The sequence below is a fragment of the Octodon degus genome, unplaced genomic scaffold, assembly GCF_000260255.1.
Source record: "Octodon degus isolate 3935 unplaced genomic scaffold, OctDeg1.0 scaffold00057, whole genome shotgun sequence".
Lineage (NCBI taxonomy): Eukaryota > Metazoa > Chordata > Mammalia > Rodentia > Octodontidae > Octodon > Octodon degus.
Window position 1 is genome coordinate 5,791,665 of NW_004524633.1, and position 9,958 is coordinate 5,801,622.

General features: G+C 52.9%; 1 protein-coding gene across 1 annotated transcript in view; it reads left to right on the plus strand.

Moving 5' to 3' along the window:
- Positions 1 to 9,958, plus strand: part of Il12rb2 (interleukin 12 receptor subunit beta 2) — a 41,107-nt gene that overhangs the window by 2,101 nt on the left and 29,048 nt on the right. The window contains exons 2-3 of the mRNA XM_023718307.1: positions 7,855 to 7,965; positions 9,450 to 9,740. Of these exons, the coding sequence (XP_023574075.1) occupies positions 7,890 to 7,965; positions 9,450 to 9,740 (367 nt within the window). The 5' untranslated portion in view covers positions 7,855 to 7,889. The remainder of the gene's footprint in view (positions 1 to 7,854; positions 7,966 to 9,449; positions 9,741 to 9,958) is intronic.

A 9,958-nucleotide genomic window follows, 5' to 3' on the forward strand; every position in this document is an offset into this window, starting at 1 on the left:
CTAGCGGTGACTGCGATTCCTGATTCCTGACGCTGGCCCTTCGCCCTAGCGGGCTGGGATCTCAGCCTTGTTTTCGTTTGCTCTAGTGGCCAGCGATGCCGATTGCGTCTTAGGTGTTTATTGGCCATCGCAACCTCTTCTGAGTGGCGCCCGTGCGTTTCAGTTGCCCACGTTTTGGTTAGGTCTTCCATTTTCTGGGTCTAGATTGTGAGCTCTGTATGTGTTCTAGAGGTTAGTCCTCGGTGCAGGGAGCAGCTGGCGGCTTTGCCCGTCCTGCAGGGCCGCCCCCTCTCTGCTGGTTTGCTGTACAGAAGCTTTTCGGTGTGTCATGCCCTGGGATAGTCGGTGGTGTTAGTTCTTGTGCCTCAAGGTCCTATTCAGAAAGCCCTTGCCTGCCTGTGACTTGCAGCAGACTAGGTGGTTCTGTTCTGAAGTTTAGATCTTTGACCCATTTGGATTATACTTTAGTGCCTGGTGAGACACAGGTCTAACTCTAGTCTTTGGCCTGTGGACAGTCAGCTGCCCCCACCCATCTATTAAAGAAGCTCTCTTCCTCCAGCAGAAGTGCTTGGCTCTTTTATCAAAGACAAGGTGGCTGAAAACTGGACTTGGTGATGCACGCCTATAATCCCAGCACTCAGGAGGCTGAGACAGGAGGATCTCTGTGAGTTCAAGACCAGCCTGGAGACAGCATATGCTGAGCAGTGTGCACCAAGACTACTAAAGTTTTGCATGGATAAAGAGCTTGATAAAGAAAAGATAGTTCGGGTGGTTGGTTGTGGGTTAAATCCTTTATACCAGACAAAAGAATATATTGTGTGGGATTTTTAAAAATCAAAGATAATTAACTGTTGATGTTTTTTATCTAAGCTCTTATTCAACAATTCTAATTTTAATAACCATTGGTTCATTTTTTCTTTGCTGTTTTTGTGTGTGTGTGTGGCCAGCTCAGCCCACCAAGGGGCGGGCTGGCTGGCATGTGGTGCTGGAGGATTGAACCGTGGTCTCTGGGCTTTGCTAAGCTTGTTCTAAGTAGGTGCTTTTAGACCACTGAGCCATCTCACCAGCCCTCTTTGCTGTTTTTGAGCAGTTAATACAAATGTTGCGAATTTTTATAATCCTTATTGTTGCTTGCTTTTGAAGCTGTAAACCCAACTATATACGAAGAACAAAACTGATTCTGCTTGAGGAACTCTTCGTACTAGCCACATACAATGTTTTCTCTCATAGTGTCTAAATACAACTTTCAACTTGAAGGCATGCACTGGCCAGTGAGGCTGGCTAAAACTGACTTTAACAACACTGTCTGCCCTTCTTGGATTTGGAGGCATTTTCCTTTTTATTATGTCTGGCGCTCCTACACCTGTGCAACGTGACTCTGAGATATTTTCTCAATAGATGTATTTATACATGCTTTGTATAAACCTAACAAAGATTGTTTTTTTAAGAAAAAAAATTCAGATTTTGCTCCCATGTTTAACACTGGGCTACTTTTAACAATATAAAAGAGAAAAGAATAAAATTATTTAATAACTTTGAAAAAAAAAAAAAAAGACCAGCCTGGTGGGTACAGAAGTGAGCACAAGGCCAGCCTGAACTGCATAGCGAGACCCTTTTTCTGTCTCAAAGAAAAGAGGACAAGGTGGCTGAGTGTGCCCGCAGCTCTTTCTGCGTCCTCCCTTCTGGCCATCGATTTTCCAGTTTGCTTGGGGCTTTGGTCACTGGAGACTTGTGGTGGAGTCCCAGGAGGGACGGCGACGCCCCTGCTTTGTCCTTGTCTTCCAGGACTGCTTTTGCTCCTCTGGCCTCTTCTGGTTCCAGGGGATTTTAGGATCGTTTTCTCTAGATCTGTGAGGAATGCTATGGATCTTCCAACTGGGATTGCACGAGATCTGTGTGTCGGTCTTGAGAGAATGGCTGTCTGGTTCAGGGTGGTTAACGGCCGTCTGGTTCAGGGTGGTTAATGGCCGTCTGGTTCAGCCTGTCCCGGAGCAGAGGTATCCTGGCATGTCACAGGGTGAGCTCTTCGGGAAGGAGCTAGTAAGACTAAACATGCTTGGCTGGCTTCATCGTGTGTGTGTGTGCACGCGCATGTGTGCATGGTGCGGGTGGGTGCGTGTGTGCACGCATGCAAGTGCATGTGTGTGCTGCATATGCATGCTTGGGTGGTGTGGCTGTGCTCATTGGCCGGCAGGCAAACACCTCTGTGAGCAGAAGAGGCCGTCACACACCCCGCCTTGGGGGCACGTTGGTGAGATGCCAGCTCGGTGCACATGCAGCTGTGGTCTGATGCCAGCTCCCCCGGAGGGGCCCCGGCCGCCGGCCACAGCCCCGTGCCACGCCCTGCAGCACGCATGGGAAGCCTGGGGGAGGGGTGATTTATTTTGTCACCCGTGTTTGCAGCACTCGTTGCCCACATTCCTCATATGGAGTCAGCCCAGGGGCACGGTTTCCTTCACCCCTTCTTCAAGCCTCCCCTGCCAATCTTTGGTTCCTTTCTCCTTTGAGAAAGACCCAGCTCTCCATCCTTTCTTTTGCTCATGTACACTCTGGGGTTCTTGTCTAAGAGGAACCACGTGATACTCAGCCTCGTGTGTCTGATTTATTTCACTCAGCATCATGGCCCCAAGGTGCAGCCGTCTTCCTACAGGTGACTCCAGTTTATCCTATCCTCTTCGTGGCAGAATAGTACTCCTCTATTTGGGTCAAGGAGACAGCTCAATGGCATATGCACCTGCCTGGCAAGTACAAGGTCCTGAGTTTGATCCCAGTACCAAAGGGAAAAAAGAAAAAAAAAGAATAGTGTTTCACTGTGCGTAAACAACACATTTTATCCATTCACCTGTTCAGTCTACTCCCAGGACATAGCCTTTGTGGACTGTGCTGCTACACATTTGGGTGTGCATGGAGCCCCGTAATCTGATGTCTTCAACTCTTTGGAGAAGATACCTAAAAGGGGAGCAGCTGAGTGGAGTGGAATTTCTGGTTTTGGCCTGGAGAACTGTCCACCCAGCTTTCTATTTGGGCTGCCCTGGCTTCTGTTCCCACCTGCCGTGGAGCAGGCTTCGCTTCTCCCCGCACCCTCCCCAGCACTTATTGTGATTGGATTTCTTGGCGGTGGCCATGCTTCCGAGGGCAAGCCAGGGTCTCGGTGTTTTCATTTGCATTTCTGCAGTGGCCCTGGACGCTGACCATTTCTTCGTGTATCCACGGGTCCTTTGTACTTTGAGAACTGTCTGTTCTCCATGACTGCCTAATTTTTTATTGGGTCTTTTATTTGGTGGGGAGGTTTATTTTAGGGGAGGTTTATTCTTTGGTTTTGTTGCCAGGGACCGAACCCAGAGCTTCCAGCTCGCTAGGCAAGCATTCTACCACTGAGCCAAATCCCCAACTCTGGGTCTTTTATTTTGGGATTCTAATTTTTTTTTAGCTTCTTACGTGTTCTAGACATTAGTCGTCTGAGGGATTGCTGCTAAACATCTTTCCATTCTGTAGGTTCTCTTTTCACTCTGTTAGTTGTTTCCTTTTCTGTGAGGAAGCATTTCAATTCGATGCGATCCCATTTGTTAATTCTTAGGGCTGTTTTCCGTGCGCAGGGGCTCTGTTCAAAACTCCTCGCCCGCACCTGTGACTTCAAGAGCTGTATCTGTTGTATCTGCCAGCAGATTAAATGTCTCAGCTTGAATAGTTTGCTCTTTGATTCATTTTTTAGTTCAGGGCATGGCAAGCGGTGTGGCCCAGACTCGCTCTTCTGCCTGCGGACAGCCAGTGCTCCGAGCACTTTGTTACCAGAGACTGTTACCATGCTCCTCCAGGGCACACTTTTGCACCCTGTGTCAAAGCTCAGATGGCCGCATGAAGTCACAAGCGTTCAGAAAAGACATGCTCGGCTGGCCTGGGGGAGTGGGAGTTACCTTGGGGGGCCACGGGCTGTGCCTGCGACCCTGATGTGCCCTGTGGACAGCTTGGTCTCGGCCGCCTAGGAGGGCAGCCGGGATGGAGAATTGTGTTGTCATGTGGGGACCATAGAGCCGAGGCTCACTGCCTGGTTCTTTTACTCAACACCACACATTTCTCTGAATTTAATGCGGTGCTAGCAGCCAGGCTTGGCCACACACGCCTGTTGTCCTGGCACTTGAGAGGCTGAGGCAGGAGGACCACTATGAGTTCAAGGCCAGCCTGGGCTACAGAGCAAAGTATTGTGGAGGTGCAGGTGTTTTTGCCCCCTGCTCCAGAAGAGATCGCTGGGGAGAAAGCGGGGGCCGGCTCTTCTCCCTGCAGAAGGGGAAGTGGGACCGAACATGGCTGTGGCCCGCACCTCCTGCCTGAGTCTCTCTGCCTGCCCCTCCTCCCAGCCTCGGCTGTCACTGGAAACCTTCACATCCCCGCAATGAGTAATGACGCAGCACTCACTTTGATTCTGTGATTCAGGGTAGAGCTGTCATTTTGATAGGGGCTGTGCAGATGGGCGGGGGGAAGGTGTTCACAGTTGACAGCAGGTTTCATTTTATTGGAAGGAACCTCGTTTACTTGAAGGCCTCGGGGCAGCTGAGGTTCTCATAAATGCAGTTTCCAGCCGGTATTCAGAGGAAACCAGTAAGCTTGTGTTCTGAAGTCACAGCCTCGCTCTATTTACCGAATTCACTAGCACTATACTGAACACCGTGCGTAGTACGTCACATTTAATGTATGTGCTGTCGGTCTCAACCTATGTAGCTACAGGACATGTAAAGACATAGAAACGTGTGCTTCATACACACGCATCCATTTGTAACTCGTTAGGTGACCTGAGAAACATTCTTACTCTTTGGGGACAGCCCAAGCTGCGCGGCTGACGGTCACTGAACCCCCGGCCGAGGGCCGCTGCAGATCCGCACGGTTCCTGTTTCCCTTCTTCATGTCCTCCTACGTGGTGCACTTGCGGCTCCAGCCATGGGCTCCTCTAACCCAGAGGAGGCGGTGACCACTGTCTTTCTGGAAGGGCACAAGAGTCCCACCCCAGGGCGTGAGAATCATGTTGCCACACTGGGAAGAACAGGCTAGACCTTTGCACATTTATTTAGTAAGTTTTATGGGCGTTTCTGAAGCAACCAAGACCTGTGCAGGCAATGAGCGTGGGACGTGTGTCCCGGGTTAGACAGAACCTCGACTACGACCAGGTGGCCTGGGGAGCCTCACACAGCTGCGCCATTCAGCGAGGAGTGGAGAGAATGCTGTGGGCAGCAGCGTCTTACTGTTCGGCCACCCTTGGGTACACACTGGTAATGCTAGAGTTTGAGGAGGCTGAGGCAGGAAGATCTCAACTTCAAGCCCAATCTGAGCAATTTAGTGATGTACCAACTTAGCGAGACCTCATCCCAAAGTAAAAAAGGGTGTCAGTGTCACTCTGTGTGGAGGCTCTGGGTTCCAGCCCCAGCTCCTCAAAAAAGGTGTCTCTCTCTAGTGTGGGACTACCCAAGCTGCACAGCCAATGAGCGCTGAGCACCCCCCAACTGCCCCCTTTCTTAGGGAAAGATACTTTAAAATTTAAAAAAAAAAAAAAGAAAAAAAAAAAAGAAACAGCATTGTCTTAGTTATCTTTCTCTTATTGCTGGGACCCGACACCCAGAATAAGGAAGGAAAGACTTATTTAGCCCACAATTGGTGGAGGTTTCAGTCCATACTCACTTGGCTCCAGAGCTGAGTGGCACATCACACAGAGCAGCCATTCAGGGTGACAGCAGAGGGACTGGCAGCAAGGCCTCTCTCCCCTCCTTACATTGTGGCACGAATTACCTCCCCCAGGGTGGGTGCAGCATCCACACCCACAGCAATCAATCCCAAACTCCAGAAGCCGCCCCAGGACTGCATGAGGTTTTTGGGGGGGACACCTAGACACAAACCCTAACAAGCACGAAGACCCAAGAGCCCTGGTGCTGCTACTGCTTCTCAGATGTCCTAGCTTAAAGCTCGCAATCCCCACAGCTTATTTTAGCATCTTCCCCACAGTAACCGAAGATCCTGAGGGCGCCAGCTACAGCACAGCAAACCGTGGCTTAATGTTGTTTGGGCACAGCTCCAGGAAACGAACTGGAGGTCGAGGAGACCAGCACGGGAGTCCCGAGGTCCGCTCAGGCAGTGCTGTATGGCCAGCCTTGTCCCTCAGGAGCCTGAGGGGACAGGAGACAGGGTCTGTCCTATGGGAGGGGCCGAGACCGCTCAGGGCTGAGCTGCAGGCATGCTGGCCGTCCACCTGGGGCTCAATAGCTTGCCCTTTTTTTTTTTTTTTTTGAGACAGAGGCTCACTATGTAGCCCCGGCTGGCTCAAATTCATTCATGGCCATCCTCCTGCCTCAGCCTCTGCATGCACGGATTACAGGTGTGTTCTCGCTGTTCTCTCCCCCACCCCCCACCTGCTCTGGCCAGTTTCTCCAGCTCACTCCCCTCCCACATCCTCATCTGTCACTTTCTGTGACTGGACTCACCAGTGTCTATCCCTGGCTGCTGTCCCGGGAGAGCCAGCGTTATGTCATCCTGATCTGATCCCCTGTGGAATGAAGGCTCTGCAGCTCTTGCTCCTCCTCCCTCCTGTGTCCTCGGTGGCCGGGACTGGCACAGATTCCTCCCTTGTGCTTCTCTTGTCCTCTCCTGTATTCTTATGCAGAGGTCCTGTGGAAAATCAAGCAAAGCCTGCATGGTGAGACCCTGTCTCAGCACACCAAAACAAAAATAATGACGCGAGGAGCAGAGGTCTCGATCCCACTGGGAGGCTGAGACAGGAGGATCACACGTTTCAGCCCAGCCTGGGCAACTTAAGAGCCTGGCTCAAAATTTTAAAAATACAAAAGGACGAGAGATATAGCTCAGTGAGAAGGCTGTGGGTTCAATGCCCTGCACTTCAAAAAGAAAAAAAGGGTCAGAAAGAGGGGCACAGCTACAGGTCATGCACGGGAGCATACCCGAGGCCACGGGAGGGATCGGAGGCCAGGAGGTTAGGCCAGGCCCAGGAGGGAGGGCTGCTGGTGGTGCCCGTGAGACTTCACAGCTGGGGTGGAGGTCGGCGGGGCAGCAGCCAGCAGGGACGTGGAGTGCAGTGTCCTGGCAGTGCCGAACAGTCAGCAGAGGACAGGAGGCCACAGGCCAGGAGCAGGAGACCATGTGGCTGAGCCCGGATGGGCGTTTCTGAGGGGCACATGGTCTCAAAGTGTCCCAGCCCAGGTCCAAAGGGCCCAGCAGGGTCCCACCATTTATGTCCCCCAGTTCACCTCAGAACCTCATGCTCGAAGGATAGCACAAAGAGGCTGCTCCTTGGGGTGATCAGATCTGTGGGCAGCCCTCCCAGACAGGAGGCGCCCTCCCAGGACAGTCCCTTCCCCGAGGCGGACCAGCAGCATCTGTCCCTTGCCTTGTACCTCAGCCCCCAGCACAGATTTGGAGCCCAAGGCCTGCGAGACCAGGTCCAGCTGCCCAGATGGACAGACAGGGCCAGGTCTCTTCTCCACCTCTGCCAACACTGAGCACCTTCACCAAGGTAAACAGTGGCTTCCGATGTTAGCTTATCAGTCTTAAAGGTGTAGACACTGCTGGGCATGGTGGCGCACACCTATAATCCCAGCACCGGGGAGGCTGAGGCAGGAGGGTCCCTGTAAGTTCAAGACCATCCTGGCCTACAAGGTGAGCTCAAAGCCAGCCTGAATTGCACAGGGAGACCTTGTCTCAAAAAAAGACAAAAATAAATAGAAATGTGTTATTGAAAAGCAATCTCACTGTGCAGAAGCCCCATGTGGTGCCTTACCAGGTGCCGTGTGGCTTGGGCTTCAGCGCTGCCCTGGGTGGTGGCGTCTCTAACATGATGCATTTGTCTTCTTTCCCAAGGGACAGCACAGAGCCGTGGCCCCCGCCGACTGTTCATGGCACGGGCTGTGAGAGGCTGCTCGCTGGCGCCTGTGTTTATAACCCTGTGGCTGTTGATCGAGGCTCAGATAGGTGCGCTCATTTCTGTTCCCCCATTTGTGTGCAGGTCTGTGGTCTACGTTCTGAGTCGTGGGTGCGCAGCACTCAGGGGTGACCGCCCAGGAGGCTTCACTGTGGACAGCTTCGCTCCCTGGACGGAGTAGGGTGGCTCTATGTCAGTAACGATCACTTGTTCCATTTGTTCTAACAGTCAATGCAGCGATCCGGTCCTAGCATTTGCTCTTAAGAAAGTGGCTAGGCGACCCAGCTGCATCAGGAATAGATAGCGTTTGTATCGCAGTGCCCAGAACAGCAGATCATGGGCATTGGGCTCTCCCGAAAACTCATGCCTGGCATTTTCTTGCTTTTCTCATCGAGAGAGAGAGAGAGAGAGAGAGAGAGAGAGAGAGAGAGAGAGAGAACTTGTTTTTGGCTTTGAAGTTATTAGAATCGAGAAGCTTGAACGAATCCAACACCAAGCAATCACATGAGATGAGAGAGAGAAAGAGAGAAGAGAGAGAGAGAGAGAGAGAGAGAGAGAGAGAGAGAGAGATTCCATTTTAGCTTTGAAAATAAAAATGAAAAATTTCATTAAAATTGCTTTCAGTACTTCTTTTACTTGGTTTAAGTAATTTCCCTGCCAAGTCCCCTTTATGGTCTCCGGCCCTAGCCATCTTACCCTCATCCAGACAGGACTTTTGATAAGAGTCCCCTCCTGTCATGCCTGAGATTCAGGATGGCTACTGCTCAGGCTCTTTCCTTAATGCTACTGAAATCACCCTTAACTGTCCACTTTTGAGATGCAAATGTATTCTTAATAAAACAAATTCCAGAGGGAAGGATGCCAGTAGGTCTGTCTTTTGAAAAAGGGCTTAATAGAGGAAAGGACAGGAAATACGGTAGACATACCAAAATATGGCAGGGTGACACCCATCACTGCCTTCCACATCGACTACAAGCCAGCCATTTATTTACTTATTTGTTTACTTATTTATTGAGACAAGGTCTTGCTCTGTGGCCCAGGCAGGCCTTGAACTCCGGGCAGTCTTCCTGCCTCAGCCCCTGAGCGCTGGGATTACGGCCTTGCACCGCCACACGCGGCAGACCAGCCTTCGCACGTTTCCCGTGCTGTAAAATAATGCTGCAAGCGCCGCGTGGCTCCCACCGGGCACAGCAAGAGCAGGAACTTTCCCCGCCCAGCGCGGGGCCTCGCCCTCTCCGCCTGCGTGAAGCCGCTTTGCGACCACACAGGGTGTGGACCCGCGCAGCGGCTGCTGAACGAGCTGCGTGCCAGAGGCCGGCTTTTCCCGACTTCGGCCCACCCGACCGCTGCCTCCCGCGCTCCTGTTCAGAGCTGAGCCCGGACGGCCGGACCGAGAAGGACGCGAGCTGCAGTCCAGGCCCGGCCCGCCTGCTCTGGGGGCCGCCGGGGCGCTTGCGGCCCTCCCTCGGGCATCGAAGCCCCCCACCGGGGGTGGGCGTCTCGGGCCCCAGCCCGTCCCTGTTCTTCCCTGCAGACGTGTGCAAGCTCGGCCACGTCACCGTGACCCCGGCCCGCGTCGTGGCTATCGGCTCGGCCGTCGACATCGCGTGCGCCCTGAAGCCCGGGCAGGGCTGCCAGCCCCGCTCCAGCCGCCGCAGCCAGCTGATCCTCTACCGGGCCAACAGGGAAGTCGCCGCCCAGCGTGGCCAGACCCTCAGCACCCACGTCTCGGACCTGCCCCCGGGCACAACCCTGTTTGTCTGCAAGCTGGCCTGCGCAGGAGGCCCCCGGGTCCGGGTGTGCGGCGTCGAGATCTCCGTGGGCGGTGAGCTCGCTTCCTGTGCCCCTGATCCTGTAGCTCAGTAGGAGGAAATCCACCCCTGGGAGGGAGACGCTCTTCTCCCGCCACAGGAAGTATTTTCTCTTGACAGCACTGGGTCATCCTAATCTGGGAATCCAGAAATCAATACAACAGAGGCTGGATTTGTAGGAGTTTCTCCCAGCTGTGCCTCCTCCTCCTCCTGGGCCTGCTCCTCCTGCGCC